Below are 19,626 nucleotides of genomic sequence, written 5' to 3'. Positions count from 1 at the left end.
GATTCCAATAACAGTGGACTCACCAATAGGATCCAGAGCAACTACGGCCTCAGTTACTTTGCTAGCCTTTCCCAGGCCAGCCATGTTCATGGCCATTACCCTGAACTCATATTCTAATCCTTCTGTCAGTCCAGTGACTCTACATTCTTTTACTCTCAGAGGAGTCTTACTCGCCCGTTTCCACATCAGACTGTTCTTTTCCTTATACTCTATGTGATATCCTAGGGAAAACACAAAATTACTTGATCAGACTGATTGTTATTTGCTGTTTGCTCATACTTAGCATGTACATTGATCACTGTTTGTTACCAGTAACTGGGGCACCACCAGTGTCCTTTGGATCAACCCAAGTCAGGATGGCTGATTCATGCCTGATGCTCACAATTTCTGGTGGAGCAGGTGCCCCGGGAACATCTGGAGGAAGAAGAGAAAGCGAGAGGAAGACATTAATATGTGTAATAAAATCAGTTCAGTATAATGCAGATGATGTCATTACACGAGAAAGACTGATTTAAAAAATCCCTAAACAAAGCTATAGTTTCATTTCATTTACTAGTATTTTAAAAGTACATTTGTAAAACAAATACATCAGGTCTTATAATGAGCACTAAATGTTATTACTAGAGATAATTTTGCCCTTTTTCAAAAAAAAATTAGAGACAATGTCTTGACAAGACAAAAAGATCTGAAGTATAATCAGTTATAAATTAACAGTGGTAGTAGACAATGGCCATACTTACTGAAAGGATGCTGGGCAACGACTGGGTCAGACCTCAGATGTTCTCCAACCCCATACTTGTTCTCAGCAAACACTCTAAAGATGTATTCTATCCCGTCATGGAGTCTGATCACTCTCATGGTGGTCTTCTGGATGGCAGAAGCCACTGTAGTCCACTTGTTATCTGTTGTTCTCCTCTTCTCCACAATGTAATTAGACACCTCTGCACCACCATCATCTTTGGGTGGTCCCCACTCTAGTGTGATGGCATCGGCAGTTATCTCATCAAACGTAATGGGTCCAGTGCAGATACCGGGTTTGCCAACCACCTTCAGCTGGAACTTGCAGTCCTTTGAGCCAGCACTGTTCCTGACATTTATAGTGTAGGTGTCAGCATCTCCTCTCTGGCAGTCTCTAATCAGTAAGGTGGTGATGCCCTGAGATGCTTCAACACACATCCGGCCAGTATCACCCACTCCCATATCGCCCTTCTTCCAGGTAGCAGTGGGGTTTGGAACTCCAGTGATGGGGATGTTAATGCGTGTTGTGCTGCCCTCCTTAACCACACAGCAGCCATCGTGCAGATCACTTAAGTTGCAGTCGGGTAGCACTGAAGTTCAAAAGGATAATCATCATTAAAAAGTTCAACATTATAATTTTAGTATAACTAAGAATAGCATGAAGGCATTTTTACCAAATTGGTCCTTTGCAACAGCAGTGAGCTCAGTGGGTGGTCCCTCTCCAGACTCGTTGAGTGCCTTGACCCTGAAAGAATACTCCTTGCTTTCTGTCAGTTCTCCAATAGTGTGTGAGGTATTCTTGCCTTTCAGGATCTGCTTCCACTTCTCCTCGCCTTCACCCTGCTCCAAGATGTATGCAGTAATAAAACTCCCACCATCATTGATGGGCTTCTTCCAGGACAGGGTGATAGAGTTCTTTGTAGTCTTCTGAGCTTTGAAGTCTGTCACTGGACCAGGTTGCTCTGCACAGGAAGGACAAATGGACGAAGGTTGAACGTTTGTGTTTTTTTAGCTACATATATAGTGTCTTTCTTTGAGCTCATGAATGCAGTGGCTATACAGCATGAGTATATTTAAATTTAAGTATCAAATATCTTGTAACTACCAGAGGCCCTGATGCTGCCTGGGGTCTCACAGCCTTCTCCAATGCCGTATGCATTTTCAGCTAGAACTCTGAAGCAGTAGGCCTGTCCTGCCTCCAGGTTGGTGATCCTGAAGGAAATCTTAGGACAATCTGCTGACACACAGGTCCAGGCTTTCCTCTCAGCCAAACGTTTCTCTACGATGTAGTTCTTAACTGGACTACCACCATCAATCAGTGGGGCATCCCAGGTGATGCAGGCATGGGTTCTGGAGGTTTCCTTCACAGTCAGGTTTAAGGGTGGGCCCGGAGAATCTAAGTGGGCAAGAGAAGCAATTTCTTTGCCTTATAGCTTTCAGAAAGTTATACAAGCACGAGTACAAATGCATGTCTGAAGTGAAAACACACATTAGGCCTATGTGTGCACTCTATATTTATTTAAAAAAAAAACCATTTTCTTTCTTCATGCTGATATTTCTGATATATCTTATATAATCATATATATGTTCTACTTTTTTACACATTTTAAGGTGAAAACTAGGTTCGACTCCATTTAATACATTTAATGTTTAATTTTTAAAACCACCATTTCAAGAATTGTATTTCAGCTCGATGCAGGTTAAGAAAAACCTCTTGATAGATTTGAACTATAAATCAGTGAAAAGGTTTTTCACTTACTTGGTTTCATTTACATGTCTACATTGCATGTGACAGTACAACTCACTGGAGTGTGTGTACTCAACATTTTATATGACAGAAATTCTTACCAAGGACCTTTACTACGATGGTGTAGCTCTTAGAGCCGCTGCTGTTCTCCAGTGACAGAACATATTTGCCAGAATCACATCTGTTAACATCCTCAATCATCAGTAGGGTGTCCCAGTCTGATGTCTTGATCAGTAGTCCTTGTCTTTCCTTCAAATTAGCATCAACTTTAGTCCATGTCACCTTCGGTGCTGGGCGTCCTCTCAGTGGTACATAGAGCCTCATGGTTACTCCAGCTCGCAGAACCAAAGCTTTTCTCAGGTCAGCGTCAAGCTCAGCATCAGGAGCAACTGGAGGAAACAAAGGGTGGGTCATTAACAGTGTTGGATAAGTTACTTTGAAAAGGTAATTAATTATAGTTACTAGTTACTTCTTCAAAAAAGTAATTGAGTTAGTAACTGAGTTACAAGATTCTAAAAGTAATAATTACTTGAAAAGTAACTATTGTGTTACTTTAAAAAAATCCAGGGTATAATTGGCCATTTTAACTACTTTTGATGTTTCCTCCACATTTCACCTTTAAAAACTATTTACTTTGTTTGGTCTCATCCTTTTCAGCACAACCTCACGTGTCTGAATTTACAGTCATGTTTTCATTTTGACAAACTGTATTAACACAATTGATCTAAAATCAGACAAAAAACATAAAATCAGAGTAGAAAAAGTTATATTTTTACTGTAACAACCACAAACATGTTTAATGAATCATATTTCATAACTTTAAATGCAAATATAAATTGTCAATGTTAAAATCATATGCACATGTTTTACAAACAACAAAGTTATTTGCATCCATTTACCTTTTACCCTCTTTCTAATAACCATTTCAAACTATTTACAGAACAATCAGCTGTTCTTCAATAAGATGCCACAAATTATTTGTGCCACTGCAAAAACATAATTTCTGTCCACTATAAAGGAGAACATCACAGCCTGATACCTGCAGGTCTGACAGCAGCAGGTGTATCACTCCTGTTTAACCTGGAGACAGCAGTCGCCTCATTGTTCTGACACACAACACAAAACTACACACTAACTACACAAGACAACACATTAACTACACACTCCAAACACGCTAAACGTCATAAATCTCTCACATCTCAAAACTGGATTAGGTAAATGGTTATTTCATTTTCTTCGATTACCACTGAGCCAGTTAGTAGTCATACAATCCGATCTCCATAATGTCATATGCATTAAAGTTATTTAATGAAATTGAGTTCCTCTTTCACAGTGATAAACTGTGATATAGTAATGAGAGATAAGGTGTACTACTGTATTTGCTGACACAGTCTCTCCTTCAAAGCCAAGCTAACTTGATTGATTTTTATATTGCCTCTTGATTTAATTCTTTTTTCTTTTAGAGATTCAGCAATAGCCACACGTATTCATAACAATGATTTAGACATAAGCTGTTGATCTCCAGTGGAAACACCCCACAGAAAACCATTAAATTAAACCAGTAAACTAAACAATTTTCCTTTTGGAAATTATTTATCTAAATAGTGTTGAATCAGAGACAGCTGGGAACATACTTAGAATATCCTTAGGCATGTAGTTTCCAGGCACCTCGCTGGGCTCACTGTAGCCAATCTTGTTAACAGCCGTGACTCTGAACTGGTACTCAGTGTTGTCCATCAGGCCTGTCAGCAGGAATTTCGTGGCCTGGAGTTTCTTCGGCACATTGCATCTTGTCCAGCTCTCTCCATCAACTCGCTTGCACTCAACCAAGTATCCAATGATCTCACAGCCACCATCGTATGCTGGTTTGGTCCAGCTAAGGCTAACTGACGTCTTGGTAGAGTCCACCACCTTGGGGAAGGCAGGTGGCCCGGGAGGATCTAAATAATTATTTATGAATAATTAGTTGTCTGAAGCGTTTTACTTTCATTTAGAAAGTGTGTTTTAAAGCAGATACTCACAGACAGGGTCAACAGCCAGGGCACCATTTGAAGCGTCGCTGGGTTTCCCAAGACCAGCCTTGTTTATAGCAATTACTCTGAACTCATACTCAGAGCCCTCAGTCAGTTGAATGGCCTTGATGGTCCTATCAATGACTGGTCGGCGGTTAACCTTAGCCCAGCTCAGCTCAGTGGCCTCACGTTTCTCCACCATGTAGCCAAGGATGGGAGATTTGCCGTCATTGGCTGGGGCCTTCCAGCTGACTGTCATGGAGTTCTGTGTGATGTTGGTGATGACAGGTGGCTCACATGGACCAGGAACATCTGACAAGAGATAATGTTTAAATTCTCTGATGGGCTACACCAACTTTGATCAACATGGTGTTATAAAGGAATAAAAAACTTACACATTAGCCATGTCACACAATTCACAATTTGAAAAATTGAATTTAAGCAAAAAAAAAGTCAAGATATATATCAAATCACAGTAATTTTAATGATTTAAACATGGTCAAGCTAATATGAGACTTTATGCAGTCAGTAAAACATGCATGCTTTCATTTTTTCATTTTATTCTCCTCAAGTAGAATACAGTGAGTTTTCTTACCATACGGATTCTTGACCGTGACGGCATCAGTCATAATGGGATCTCCCACACCATACTGGTTCTCAGCACTGACTCGGAACTGATATTCGTGTCCTTCAATAAGTTTCTCCACTGAACAGTCAGTGATGTGTCCATGGATGTTTGAGGTGACCAATGCCCAGTTGGCCCTGCTAGTCTCACGCTTCTCAATGATGTAGTTAGTGATTTCAGAACCGCCATCTGCAAGTGGTGGCACCCATCGCAGCTTAACACGGTCAGCAAACACCTTAGAAATTTTCACTGAGGCTGGAGGGCCTGGTTTGTCTGTGGTAGAAAAAACACAAGGATAAGCTTTTTTCTCTCAAAACATGAAACGCTAGCTTAAGCACTACAATAAAATGAACTAACATAACTTTAGCTTACCGAGTACTTTGACCTTTATGGTGGCGTACTTGGTGCCATTGACATTTTCAGCTGTGATAGTGTAGTCCCCAGTCTCTTTCCTGGTGACAGAGTATAGCTCCAGCAGATGAAGATGTTTCTTTTGGGACATCTTCATTCCCTCAGCAAGGACCAGAGGTACTCCATCCTTCTTCCAGCTCACTTTGGGAAGTGGTTTGCCAAAGACCTCAGCATCCAGGAAGACATTTTCTCCAGCTTTCACCACAATCAGGTTCTTCATGTTAACACCTAATTCCACACGAGGAGCAACTGCATAGAAGAGGAAAAAAACCCTCATGATTATTTGTATATGACTGTATTTGTGTATCACTTTCGTTACTATGCAGAGTTGTACCATTCTCTGCGATGACAGGAATAGGGTCAGACAGCTCAGATGGAAGGCTGCTGTTAATTGCGGTCTTGGCGATGATTCTAAACTGGTATTGTTGACCCTCCTGTAGGTTAGTCACCACATAGTTCTCTGTCTGTATGTTCATGCAGTTGGCATTGCAGCGAGTCCACTTCTCTTCTGGAAGCTTTGTATATTCCACGTAGTAGCCAATCAACTTGCTGCCACCGTCATGCTTTGGACGGCCCCACACTAATGATACAGTGCTCTTGGTCACATCCATGGGCTCGGGTTTTCCTGGTGGGTCTAGATAGAAACAAAAACCCCCACAAATGAACAGTTGTAGACGATACAGTTTAAATTACAAAGAATGAACTTGAATGCAAAAGAGTGCAAATATATATAGCAATATATCCTGAAATTAAAAAGAAAATATATTAACCAGAAAAAGTAGAATTTGAATCATTCTGATATGAGTCAAAGACGATTGTGGGTGGGGAGTATTGTGTAGGTGATTTTGACATGGAATAATTAAACTACTGATTTTATCATTGAATTGCAGCATCTGTAATCATTTAATTGCTTTCTCCTCAGTTCTTGTGGGTATTAAATCAACTACAGCATGTTTATTTAAAGGAAGGGTTCCCTAGCTTTACTGTTATATACTTTACTATATTACTGTTGAGTTGACATTGATTGATTGATAATTTAAAAAAAATGTAACTGATTGATCAACTGATAGACAGAAAAATAGAATTCACCACTTTAATGTTAGGGCTAAAATGGGCTTCTGTATCTCAGATGTGTTTGGTTAGTTAACTTGTAACGGAAGTAGGTATTTTAAAAATAAATTTCCTTATCTTTTTGTTTGACATGTATTAAAGGGCCTGGGGCTGCTGAACTGAATCACTATTAAATATTTAGTACATGGAGCACGTTATCTAAAAGGGGAGATACATTTTTATTCCGTGGTTAAAAAGAATTTTTAAAAAATCAAATGTTTGCTAGCTTCAACAAACTGATTGGGAAATGTTAAAAACAACAGAGGGCATACATAAAATGATGTATATGATATTTTTTCCAGTTAATAAAAACATGAATGACATAAAAGTGCAGTTGTGTTGTGAAGAGCTCTTTGAATTTAAAGTTGTCATTTTTGTGCTATTGGTTTTAACTGAAATTTATCAACAATATGGTGAAATGGTGAGAAAAATTATGATGTTTTTCTAGTTATAAGAAGTGTTCATACCGACAGCAGTCCTGGCAGTGATGAAGTCTGTCTGTTTACAAGGTTTGCCCTGTCCGGCCTGGTTTTGTGCTGACACCCTGAAGGTGTACTCCAGGCCATCGATCAGGCCTGTGCAGGTGTACTGAGTGGCTTTGACCAGAGTCTCATTAGCCTTCACCCACAGAAGGCTATTCCTCTCCTTCTTTTCAATGCAATATCCACTGATGGGGCTCCCACCATCAGAGCTGGGACGCTCCCATGATAGGATGACGAAATCCTTGTTGATCTTGTTTATCTGCAGGTTTCTGGGTTCACTCGGAGGATCTTTGGGGAAAAAAGCCATTAACACATAATGTTATTCTTGTAATGTTGGGAAGCTATGATACATATTAGAATACAAATGCTCACCAAATGGATATCTGGCAATCATCTTCTCAGAGTAGGTAGGCCCAGAGACGCCAAACCTGTTTTCAGCACGAACACGGAAGCTGTACTCTTTGCCAGGTGTCAGTTTGGTCATTCTGAAGCTCGTCTTTGTGCAAGATGTAGAAACGGTGATCCAATCACCCTGGCTAACATCACACTTCTCTACAATGTAGTTGGTGATGTTGCTACCACCATCCTCCTGTGGCGAGTTCCAGAGCAGTGTGCACGCATCCATGTCCAGTTCAGTGATCTCCAAAGGAGCTTCAGGGGGTCCAGGGATGTCTGAGACACAGACAGCACACATGTTGATAATGGAAGGCAGGGCAAAGCACTGCTGATGTGTTTACAAGAACCAGCGGTGTAAAAAGTCTCTGTTCTAACTTACCCATGACGATGACTTTGAGGATCTGATTAATCTTGGCAGTACTGTTCTCAGCTGACAGGCTGTAGTAACCACTATCCTTTCTTGTTACATTCTTTATAATAAGTGAGGTAGTTGTCAGCGTCTTTACAATGGACAGGCGATCAGAGGTTAGCACATCCTCATTGCCCTGCTTCCACTTGCAGACAGGAGCAGGTTTACCTGCCACAATAGCCTCAATCGTCATCTTGGATCCAGCTCTGACTGTCACAATGTCAGGCATGATTATCTTCGGAGCCACTGAGAGGAAGACAAAATATCAATAGTTACTTCTGTATTTCATGATGATTTAAACTTTTTGATTGACCTACATGAATGACAGTGTCTCAGTTACTATTATCCATACTAGTATGAGGAAATGTTTAAACTTGTCTACTCACTGAGCTGCTCCTTAACTTCAAACATTCCCTCAGCCTCTCGAGCCAAACTGACTCCCACTGAGTTCCTAGCAGCCACTCTGAACTTATACTTCTTTCCTTCTTTCAGACCAACTACCACGATAGTCAGGTCTTTGACCACAGAATATGGTGTCCATTTGTCCTCAGGTGCACCCTCCTCCTGGTAATCCACCACATAACCATTGATTTTGGCACCTCCATCCCTGAGTGGTTTTAGCCAGCCCAGTGTAGCACTATTCTTGGTGATCTCTAACACGTCCATCTTCTTTGGAGGGTCTGGCTCACCTGAATCCAAAACAAAGCAGGGATTAGAAACAATTAACAAAACAGACTAAATTCAGAGTCAGAAGAACACGGAACTTACTGATTGGGTCAACAGCCAAGTAGGACCTGGGTGAGTCCTGAGGAACTCCAATGCCATACTTGTTGCAGGCCATGACTCTGAAGTAATACTCAATGCCAAGTGTAAGGTTGGTGACCTTGAAGCTAGTCTTCTTCAGGTCCTCTATGCACTTGGTCCAGGTCTTCCTATCAACCTCTCGTTTCTCCACAACGTAATTGAGGATGGGGCTGCCTCCGTCATTCTCTGGTGGCAACCAGGAGAGTTGAGCTGTTGTTTTGGTGATGTCAGTGGCATCCAGGCTGCCAACCGGACCAGGTGTGTCTGTGGACAAAATTTTTTAAATCAAAGACATGACAGCCTCCTCATTAGTGACCAGTCTTTTTAAACGGGTTTAAAAGTTATTAAACGAAAATACACCATTTGACATTCATTTTATGTTTCTCACCAAGGACTTTGACACGGACAAATATTGCTTTCTCTCCAGCTGAGTTGGACAGAGTGAGTGAATATTTTCCAGAATCCTCTCTGGTGCTCTCAGGGATAACAAGGAAGGACATGGTGTCAACCTGGTCCACGTGACCTCGGCGGATTACATTGTCCACACCCAACCGCTTCCACGTAACCTTGGGGGCAGGCCTTCCTCTGATCACGGCGAAAAGCCTTATAGGACAACCAGCCCTCACAGAAAGGCCTTTCCTCAGACTGGCATCCAGCTCAATTTCTGGAGCCTCTGTTTTACATGAAAAACAAATGAATGTTTAGTGTCATCAGCTTTGGAAAATTTACAAGACTACTGTACTATAAAACATTTATTGAGGCACAGAATCTGATGACTTCTTACCCAGGATCTCCTTGGGAGACACTGCCTCCTTCAAATAAGCATGGCGTCCCCAGCCCACCTGGTTTTGGGCTGACACCTTGAACTCATACTCCTGCTTTTCATCAAGCTGGCCAATAGTAAATTCTGTGAGCACCAGTGGTCCATGAGTATCAATTCTCTTCCAGCCCACTGTGGGATTCTCAGGGTCCGCCTCACTTTTCAGCCTCATGTCCAAGCTATAGCCAATAATGGGGGCGCCACCGTCATAGACAGGTTTAGACCAGGACAGAGTGATAGAGGTTTTTGTGCTGTCGGCCACCTTCAGGGCTGCAGGGGGACCAGGTGGCTCTGTAGGTGGAGACAGTGAAACAAAACTTATTATGAATGCAGAAATAAAAGACGAAGCTTGTCAAATCTTAAACCCCATTGTCTGGCATTTTACATGTTCTTCAGCTCTACCACAAAAAAACAAAACAAAACAAACCCCCCCACTTGAACTTCTTAATAGTAAAGTTGTGACAGCAAACTCACCAATAGGATCTTTGGCTGCAACTGGTCTGCAGGGTTTACTGGGATCTCCCAGACCGACATCATTCTCAGCTCTCACTCTGAACTGGTACTCATGGTTTGGAATCAGGTTGGTGACTTTCATGCGCCTCTCAGAGATTGGGCTCTTAGTGCAGGGCACCCAGCGCACTGCCCTCTTCTCCTTCCTTTCAAGGATGTAGCCAGTGATTGACTTTCCTCCATCATTCTCAGGAGGAGCCCAGACCACAGTCATCTCATCTTTGCTCACCTTTAATCACAACCAATTATTATAGCTTGTTAATTACTATGTTATAAAAGCTTGAAGATGTTGAAATGTTTTCCACGAGACACAATTTGAAATAAAACCAAGTAGAGAGTATACAAAAATTTACCTTGGTGACTTCAGGGGCATCAGGGGGTCCAGGTTTGTTGAACTGAGTCTTGACAGTTATAGGCTTACTGTCCATGGCAGGGCCAGTTCCCATCTTGTTTTCTGCCCGCACTCTGAATATGTATTCATTGCCCTCCACCAAACGAGTGACGTTGCAGTATGGTGTGACCACAGAGGCTGAATATGTGGACCAAACCATCCTCCTGGTTTCACATTTCTCTAGAATGTAGCTGTCCACCTCACAACCTCCATCATCCTCTGGAGCATCCCAAACCACTCTGCACTTGTCAGCTCCAATGCCAGTAATCCTCAGGTCTCTCACTGGGCCGGGAACGTCCAGGACATTAACATTGGCATATGCTGTGAAAGTCCCACCCGAGTTGGTGGCAGTGATAATGTATTTTCCTGTGTCACTACGCTTGGACTTAGTCATCAGAAATTTTGAGTAGTCTGGGCCAGTTTCATAGCTTATTCTGGGATTGTCTCCAGTAGCCTTATCTTTCATCCATTTAACCTCAGGCTGGGGCTTTCCTCTCAGAGCAGCCTCCATCCTGACTGACTCTCCAGCTTTTACTGTCAGTGTTCCAGCCAACTTCAGGTCAATGACAGGCTTCTGGATCTCCTCCCTCACCAGAATATCTGCAAGTTTTACCCAGGCACTCTCACCTCCTTCACTGACAGTCTGCACTCTGGATAACAAATTGTAAAAATAAAGGTAAATAAAGGTAGATAGCTGGATAACCCTTACAGAACACAATTTCTGATCAGATAAACACCCAACAAAACAATCAGTAATTACAAATTAGAAATGAAGTAACCTACCTGAAGGTGTACGTCTGATTTTCCACACATTTATCAGCCAAAAAGAAGGTGTCTGTGAGAGTAGTGGTGTTGAGTTTTTCCCACTCCTCCGCATCTTTAGTTTTACACTCCAGGTTGTAGGAGAGATGGGGGCTTCCACCATCATAGTCAGGCTTCCGCCACCTCAAATTGACATAGTTCTTACCAATGTCAATTGCTCTGAAGTTCTCAGGCTCGCCGGGCTTGTCAATAGGGTCAATGGCCAATGTAGGAGTTTTGATCTCCACGGAGGGTCCTGGTCCTATTTTGTTCTCAGCACAGACACGGAACAGGTACTCATGGCCTTCCATCAGCTTTGCCTTGATCTTACGATTAGTGCAGTGGGAAGAGATCATAGACCACATGCTAATACTAGGCTCTCTGCACTCCACAATGTAGTTGGTGATCTCGGATCCACCATTGTCCTTAGGGCTCTCCCAGTTGATCATGCATGAGCCCTTAGTGACATAGGTCACATTCAGATTCTGGCAGTGGCTGGGTCGGTCTAGAACATTAACTGTGATTGTGCGGGAAGCCTCACCACCTTCATTTGAAGCTTTCAGAATATATTTGCCATGGTCATTCCTTGTAGCTTCCTTGATCTTTAGGTGGACTAAAGGAAGATTCTGCAGGATGGTAACACGTTTGCTGTTCTCTAGAATAGTCTCTTCTTTTGACCAAAAAACTTCAGGATCAGGGCGAGCCTTGATGTAACCAATGATGTTGATGTTGTGTCCAACACGCACAGTAACACAATCTCGACAAGTGGCCTCCATCTCAATCTCTGGAGGTATAAGAATATCCTGAGCAGTGACTGATTCTGGGATTTCTCTTGGCTCCCCGTCTCCAATCATGTTTGAAGCAAAGACTCTGAATCTATAGGTCACACCCTCTTCCAGACCCTTCACCCTGTAGGCACACTGCTTGATCAAGTCATCCAGGTTGACTTTTTTCCATTCTTCAGCGCTAGCTTTCTTCATCTCCACAGTGTAACCAAGGATTGGGCTGCCTCCATCTTTGGTAGGTTTGGTCCACACCAGGTCAGCAGTGGCCCTGCTGTAATCTTTAACTTTAGGATTGACAGGGGGACTCGGGACAGTGATGGGCCTGCAGGGCTTGCAGGGGTCGGAGACGGGGGAGGGGCCACTAAATCCAGCAATATTTTCAGCAAACACTCTGAACTCATACTCGCTGCCCTCGAAGAGGCCCAGGACTCGGTACCTCAGGTCCTTGCAAGGTGTCTTGTTGACACGGATCCACTTTCCTCCCTTGTGTCTGCGCTCAATGATGTAGCCAGTAATCTGACTGCCACCATCAGTTAGGGGCATAGTCCAGCCAAGTGTAACAGCATCCTCTGAGGTATCATAGGATTGTGGCTTACCAGGTGCACTAGGGGGCATGAATGAGTGCTCAGCAACAGTGGGCTTGCTCTCCAGAGGAGCACCAATGCCCATCTTGTTCTCAGCACGAATGCGGACTACATATTCTACTCCTTTCTGAAGGCGAGCGATCCGGAGCTGAGTTGCAAGACTACCAGAACTCACACCTCCCCATGTCTCTTTGTTGGACTCTCTTTTCTCCACAATGTAATTGGTTATAGGGCTCCCACCATCATCTTTAGGAGGACGCCATTCAATTGTCATGGAATCTGGCATGACCTCCAATATGTTGACAGGTCCAATCGGAGCAGCTGGAACATCGAGTACAGTGACATTTAAGGCCACCGTCTTGGTTCCTGCTGGGTTGGACACAGTGAGCAGGTAGGTTCCAGTGTGGTTTCTGGTGCACTCATTAATGCTGAGAATAGTGGAGAAATTATCAGTGTCAATCTTAATGTTGCCCTGGCTGGTGATCTCCTCTCCTTCGATGGACCACTTGGCAGTTGGGACAGGGATTCCTCTCATTATAGCTGGCAGTCTGATGGTAGTCCCGGCCTTCACAATGATGCCTTCAGTGAGTTTAACATCAACTTCAACAATTGGGGGCACTGTGCAAAAAGAGGTCACCTCACATTACTAGACTCATATGAAACAAATATGAAACAAAGTTAAATTATTCAAACTTTACCAGTTTACCAGCCTTATCAACAGTTTCTTTTTTTCATTAAGATCATCTGCCTCCTCTAATTCTAAGTACTCACTCGAGACACTATCACGGAACACACATCTGCACCACAATTCCTACACTATTAAGTAAATATCTAATTTCAGGTGAAAACAAACAACTGGAACACTAATTTCATGCTATTAGTTATATGTGAAATCCAATAGGGGTCATGCAAATACTGTCTTCTGCCCTACCTAGTTTCTCCTGGCAGAGGATAGGCACTGTGGTATCAGGTCTGCTGAGGCCAATGGCATTCTCAGCCCTCACTCTGAAGCGGTAGGTTTTTCCTTCCTCCAGACCAGTCACATGACTCTCAGGGATGCTGACAGTTTTCCATTCATACCACTCTTTCTCTCCCTCTTCCTGGTACTCAACCAGAAAGCCTATGATTTCACTTCCTCCATTGCGATCAGGCCAGTTCCATGCTAACCATACCTCAGTCTTGTCCACATCAACATGATGCAGGTCTTTGGGAGGACCAGGAGGGACTGGAGGGATGAAAGCAAAATGAGAGCGATTCAGGCTTCAACTACTCACTCTTTGTGCAACACAGTTTTCTTTGGTGCTTAAGGAAATTTATTTTCAGTATCCCAGAAAGTTGATTCTGTTCATAATCTGGGAATAGCATCGCCAGAAAACCCTACGCCAGGTAAGATTTTGGATGATTAAACAAGCATCTGTGGAATTTTCCAACACCAAAATAATATAGATGAATTTGAAGGATAAATAGTCACTGTGTTGTTACTCACAGAGTGGGTTCATTGCCTTGATGGCCTTTGGTGTCTCGACATATTCGCTCCGGCCGAACTGGTTTTCAGCGGCAACTCTAAACGAGTAGGACGTGCCCTCCATCAGGTGCTTCAACATCATACTGCGTTTCTTTGATGTAGAGCAGACAGGGACCCACTGAGTGGAAGCTGTGTCTTTCTTCTCTACCACAAAGTTAGTGATGCGAGTACCACCATTATCCTCTGGATCTTTCCAGGACAGGTAGGCAGAGTCACTCCTGACATCAGACACACGGAGGTGCTGTACAGGACCAGGTTTGTCTGAAGAAACATACAAAGAACATCACTAAAGTCTGATCCTTCATTAGGGGAAGACACAAAAATGAAACTGACTTTGTATCACAGGGGTGATGGCTCACAAAAATAAAATGTGCTTAATCACAGTCACTTTTTCAAAATTAAAAACCACACAGATGATTCAGCTCCAGATGTGTCCCTTCAAACCACCACTGAATTTTAGTTAATAATCCAATTCTACAAATAATTCCGTACTTACCAAGAACTAGCACAGTGCAGGTGACAGTCTTGGTTCCTGCTGGATTCTCCACAGTTAGGGTGTAATCTCCACAGTCACCACGATGGCAGAACCTCATCTCCAGCTTGGTGCCTGTCTGGTTGGTTTCGATATCTGCCCGAGGGGGAACTTCTGCGTCATTCTTCTTCCAGGTGACAGTGGGAAACGGGACACCTTTGATGCCGGCTATCAGAGCAATATGAGTGCCAGCCATGGCTTTAATTTCTCGGGTCATTCCGGCATCCAGAATCAACTCTGGAGGCTCTGAAAGATGTAGAAGAAGGAAGTGAGAGAATTAATGACTACAAACACTATAGTACTTCAACACACATATGTAGCATTATGTAGCATTCTATGATACTGAAATAACAACTCACCAAGTCTGTCCTGTACTCTAATCGGCTCAGTAAGGTTGGCTGGGTTGGACTCCCCAGCAGCGTTCACAGCCATGACTCTGAAGCGGTACAAAACACCATCTTCCAAGTTGATAACCTTAAACTTGGTTTCTTTGCAGGAGTCTGGAGTCTGGTTCACCTGTTGTCCAAATTGACAAAATTCAGTGAAATAAAAAAGAAAGAAAGAAAGAAAGAAAGAAAGAAAGAAAGAAAGAAAGAAAGAAAGAACGAACATTAGAATTGAAATGAAGAAATTAAAAGGTTAAATGTAGTTGTAGGGGTGGTCTACATGTTATATCTCTCGCCTCAATGGCTCAAGGTAACTTCCTCACCTTGAGCCATTCCTCCTTTCCAGCTGCCTGGAACTCCAGCAAGTATCCAAAGATTTTTCCTCTGCCAGTGTCGGTGGGTGGCTCCCATGACAGGGTAACTGACTCTTTGGTAAAGTCGATAGCCTTTAGATTCACTGGCGGACTAGGTTTCACTAGGGAAAAGAAGAAGGAATATTCTTGTGCTGCATTTACATCCACTAATAATAACATGGAGTGTAATTGTAAGAGAACAACTCACCAATGGGATCTTTGGCAAAGACCGGTTTAGATGGTGGGCTTGGGTCTCCAGCTCCCACTTCATTCTCAGCACTGACCCTGAACTCATACTCGCAGCCTTTCAGGAGGTCGGTCACCCAATACTCCACCTTAGGATGGATTCTTTCTGTGTTGCAGCGAACCCACCTGAGAAGAGAAACATAAAGGCTGATGTCTTGATGCATGTCAGCTAAGTAAATTCCAGAAAGTTGATTTTGTTCATCTTGACGATGCGTTTTCAGTTGGAGAAATATTTCCTTGCTCATCAACGTGACTTCTTGGATGAGTTTCTCCCACTGAAAACGCTGAAATCGAATGGAATGAAATGAAAATTCAGATGAAGTCTAACAATTTGTTTGTAAGAATGCATTTATATAAATATAAATAACATAATTTTTTTTAACTTGAGGAATGAGGAAGCCAGAGTACTCAGAAAAAAACAACAACACATGGTTTGCATGAGAACATGCAAACTCCACATAGGCAGGCAAATAAACTCAAACCTGGGTCCTTCTTGCTCTGGGGTGACAGAGCTAACTACCACACTGCTGTGATGCAACAGGTTTAATCTCAGTTTTCTAAAAAAGTTTGATTTATTAGGCATTGGGCTGACTGTGGCATCAGAGTTTGTGAGGCCACACACACACACTGGAAGAAAGAGTTTGACATAGCTCCCACAGACTGGTGCCCACCACACAAGACCAGTGGTAAAACATTACACACTCACAGAGCAGTAGTTACATTATCAGCAACTAAAACAAATAACTTTAACAACTAGCTGAAATGTGCTGTTAATAATTCATAAGCGTGTTACAAGTCTGGATTGTGTACTTTGACATGCCAGTCATGGCTGTGTAAGTACACGAAAAAGCAATTAGAAGAAAAGCCTACAAACATTGCCTGGGCCCTAAATTATTAGTGTTATATGTATTTATGAACCTGTTGGCCATGGTCTCCTTCCTCTCCACAATGTAGCCTGTGATTGGTTTCCCTCCATCAGCAGGCGGCTCCCAGCTGATTAGGGCAGAGTCATGGTAAACTTCCTTCACCAGAGGCTGCTTGGGAGCATCTGGTGTCTCTGTAATAGACACAATGAAATGCAATTACATGCTGTTTTTACTTTATAAACACAAAAGCGGATTGCTTGCTGGCTTTGTGCGTCGTTCTCTGTGAATATCACTTACTGAAAATGTCTCTAGCTTTAGTCTCTGTAGACAGAAGAGGGTCACTGATGCCATAGATGTTTTGAGCCATTATACGAATGATGTACTCCCGGCCCTCGATTAGCTTTGGCACCTGAAAGGATATTAGTAATCAAAGCCTTTGTACTATTGTCTTGATAACAAAAGAAGAAAAAAACCGAATGGTAAAAATTCAGGCATTTCAAACAAACTTTTTTATCAAAGATTTTCACAGGATCTTCTTACATATAAGGTGCATACTAAAAGTCTGGCCCAGATTTGCACTTCTCGTCACTGTTTCCAACATTTTCTGTGCTTAAAATATCTCTACTCACTCTGCAGGTGGTTCTGGTACAGGATGAGGTGACAGGCATCCATAGGTCTCTGTTGGTATCTCTCTTCTCAATGATGTAGTTGGAGACAGCACAGCCTCCGTCATCCAGAGGCGGCTTCCAGGTGATTACCATGTAATTCCTGTAGACTTCGTTGAACTCTACGGGTCCCTCTGGTGGCTGAGGACGGTCTGACAGGAAAAGAATTTACAGCGATCAGCAACATGAAAATCTTCATTTATTTTCATGCCTCGGCTTATAAAAGGTTATAATACTGGGATACTCAAATGTAACATTTATTACACGTTTAAACAGTTACTTGTTCAACATGCTAAGTAAAGGAAAATATCTAAAGTCTAAAGCATTAGTATTTCTGCAGTATAGAAACATTCTGTTTCAGAGTAATTCTAAAAAACAAGTTCAAGCCTTTTTTACTTCTAGGCTCAGTTACTGTAGTTATCAGGTTGTTCTAAGTTCCCCCAAAAGCCTTCGCTTGATCCAAAATAATGCAGCAAAAGAAAGGAGAAAAGAAAACTAGAAAAAGAGGCTATAATGTTCTCATATTAGCTTCTCATCAGTGGCTCCCTGTTAACCCCAGAATCAAATAAAAAACTTTCCTCCTTATATACAAGTTCTCGAAAAAACCAGGCCTCTTCTTATCTTGAATATGTTGCACATTGCCCAAACAGTACGTCACCCTCAGATTGCTTATTTTTGTTTCCTATAGTATTTAAAAAGAGAGAGCCTTTCAGGCCCCTCATATGTGGATCTGTCACTCATTTTTCCTGATAATATACCATAAATCTCTCTTATGGTCCATATTGCAGCTCCAGTATACTTACTACTCTAATTTTCTGTCTGATTTTGATGTGTTGTGTATCCAAGTAGTCTAAAAAATCTTGACTTTTTCCAGACTACACGTGGCCATTCGGTCTTAAATGCTCAGACAGACAGAGGCACTGTTTTAAGTGCCTTTTCTGAATTTTAGTTTTTAAACCTCTGATTTGATTTTGAGTCATGTACAAGCAGCTGACCACTCATCTCGATACATCCATTAACATATCCTTCATTTCTGGTGTTAGGTGTTGGTTCGGATCAATGCTACTTTTGTGTTGTGTCAGTTCCACAGCTGGTCAGGTCATTAGCTCTTTGCTGTGACTCACCGACCACAGTGATGGTGCAGATTCCCGAGCGAGTGCCAGCAGCATTCTCCACGCTGACACAATAGCGGCCGCTGTGTTCTCTCTTGGCCTTGCTGATGTTGAGGCTGAGGTGATGGGTGGTGCTGTGGAGGCTGATTTCCTCATCTGCCTTCAGGTCCTCATCATTCTTTGCCCAGGTGATAGCAGGGGCCGGTTTGCCACTGTAGCGTCCCGACAGCATGCAGGTGTCTCCCACCTTTACCATGAGCTTTTCCCTGAAGTCCAGGTCCAGAGTCGGTGGCTCTGCAGGGGTAACAGTTAAGCTAGTTATTATATCAGCTGAAAATCTTCCCCTAGATCATTTTCTCTGATTTAAAAGACCATTTCCACACCTACAACAGTTATAATGGCACATTTTGTCACATTTTCTTACTTCATATCAAATTATTTAATCCTGTTTATTGTATTTCCACAACAACCACGAAGATCAAGTTCCAGTCCATGTGTGTTGAAAATCATACAACAGATGCATTGAAGCCTTTAAAAATAACTTAAAATAAAAATATATTTACAGTTATTCTGTATGAACAAACATAGGCAACAGGAATGTTCACACATACTGTAGCTTAAAACCCACAATCTGCACACATGAAGGTGGGGTTCAAAAATGAGTGAATGTCATCAGTTCAGTATCTAACCATATTTGCACTTCCCTTCTTTTGCACAAATACGACCTAGAAGAACCTGACCTAAAAATGTATTTTTACACATGACCTTTTGAATATAAAATGTCCTAATTTTGACTTTTCACATTATTTGGAGAAGCAGGGTTAACACAAGACTTCCACACACACTACGGTGAGACTGCCATTTAGATATTTGTATTCAATTTTCTCATAATTAGCAAATAACATATTGGCCAAAAGTATGTTTAGTGAGATTAAGGTAACCGTGATCTTTGACAATCAGAATCTAATCAGTTTATCCCTGAGACCAGGAAAACTCAAGTTATCTCCATTATCAGAATATAACAGCTGAATAAAAACATACAAGCTCTGGCCTTTGCTGACAACTGAAGCATTAAAACATCTTTTTTTTTTTTTTTTTTTTTTTTTCTCTTCACTTCCGGCGCCCCCCCGTGTGCGGCAGCCTGTTACAGCAGCTCTGCTCATTCTGAGTTTCTTTCTTTCTTATCTTTTTTCTCGTAATTTTTTTTTATAACTAACGTATTAGTAATTAGACTCTGCAACCATGTTCTACCGTTTTGTGCTAGTCCTGGTCGTTTTTCTCAGTTTATTTCTACTTTTTTCACCCGTGTCTGGGGA

General features: G+C 42.2%; 1 protein-coding gene across 1 annotated transcript in view; it reads right to left on the bottom strand.

Annotated features, from left to right (window-relative positions):
- ttn.2 (titin, tandem duplicate 2) overlaps positions 1-19,626 on the bottom strand; it is a 224,471-nt gene that overhangs the window by 47,851 nt on the left and 156,994 nt on the right. Inside the window, exons 177-207 of the mRNA XM_013915325.1 lie at positions 18,323-18,604; positions 17,163-17,350; positions 16,831-16,942; positions 16,586-16,724; positions 15,630-15,793; positions 15,392-15,543; positions 15,042-15,198; positions 14,647-14,928; positions 14,112-14,411; positions 13,557-13,850; positions 11,239-13,243; positions 10,418-11,105; positions 10,029-10,293; positions 9,519-9,845; positions 9,123-9,407; positions 8,699-8,998; positions 8,317-8,619; positions 7,901-8,176; positions 7,498-7,797; positions 7,111-7,413; positions 5,868-6,167; positions 5,495-5,782; positions 5,093-5,395; positions 4,507-4,809; positions 4,120-4,425; positions 2,587-2,874; positions 1,844-2,134; positions 1,413-1,700; positions 741-1,328; positions 310-414; positions 24-221 (exon numbers count right to left, since the gene is read on the bottom strand). Coding sequence (XP_013770779.1) covers positions 24-221; positions 310-414; positions 741-1,328; positions 1,413-1,700; positions 1,844-2,134; positions 2,587-2,874; positions 4,120-4,425; positions 4,507-4,809; positions 5,093-5,395; positions 5,495-5,782; positions 5,868-6,167; positions 7,111-7,413; positions 7,498-7,797; positions 7,901-8,176; positions 8,317-8,619; positions 8,699-8,998; positions 9,123-9,407; positions 9,519-9,845; positions 10,029-10,293; positions 10,418-11,105; positions 11,239-13,243; positions 13,557-13,850; positions 14,112-14,411; positions 14,647-14,928; positions 15,042-15,198; positions 15,392-15,543; positions 15,630-15,793; positions 16,586-16,724; positions 16,831-16,942; positions 17,163-17,350; positions 18,323-18,604 — 10,380 coding nt within the window. The remainder of the gene's footprint in view (positions 1-23; positions 222-309; positions 415-740; positions 1,329-1,412; positions 1,701-1,843; positions 2,135-2,586; positions 2,875-4,119; positions 4,426-4,506; positions 4,810-5,092; positions 5,396-5,494; positions 5,783-5,867; positions 6,168-7,110; positions 7,414-7,497; positions 7,798-7,900; positions 8,177-8,316; positions 8,620-8,698; positions 8,999-9,122; positions 9,408-9,518; positions 9,846-10,028; positions 10,294-10,417; positions 11,106-11,238; positions 13,244-13,556; positions 13,851-14,111; positions 14,412-14,646; positions 14,929-15,041; positions 15,199-15,391; positions 15,544-15,629; positions 15,794-16,585; positions 16,725-16,830; positions 16,943-17,162; positions 17,351-18,322; positions 18,605-19,626) is intronic.

Source organism: Pundamilia nyererei, unplaced genomic scaffold, assembly GCF_000239375.1.
Source record: "Pundamilia nyererei isolate P.nyererei 1_Seehausen unplaced genomic scaffold, PunNye1.0 scaffold00287, whole genome shotgun sequence".
NCBI classification, from domain to species: Eukaryota; Metazoa; Chordata; class Actinopteri; order Cichliformes; family Cichlidae; genus Pundamilia; species Pundamilia nyererei.
The sequence above is the reverse complement of the archived record's forward strand: the minus strand, read 5'-3'. Positions and strand labels throughout refer to the sequence as shown.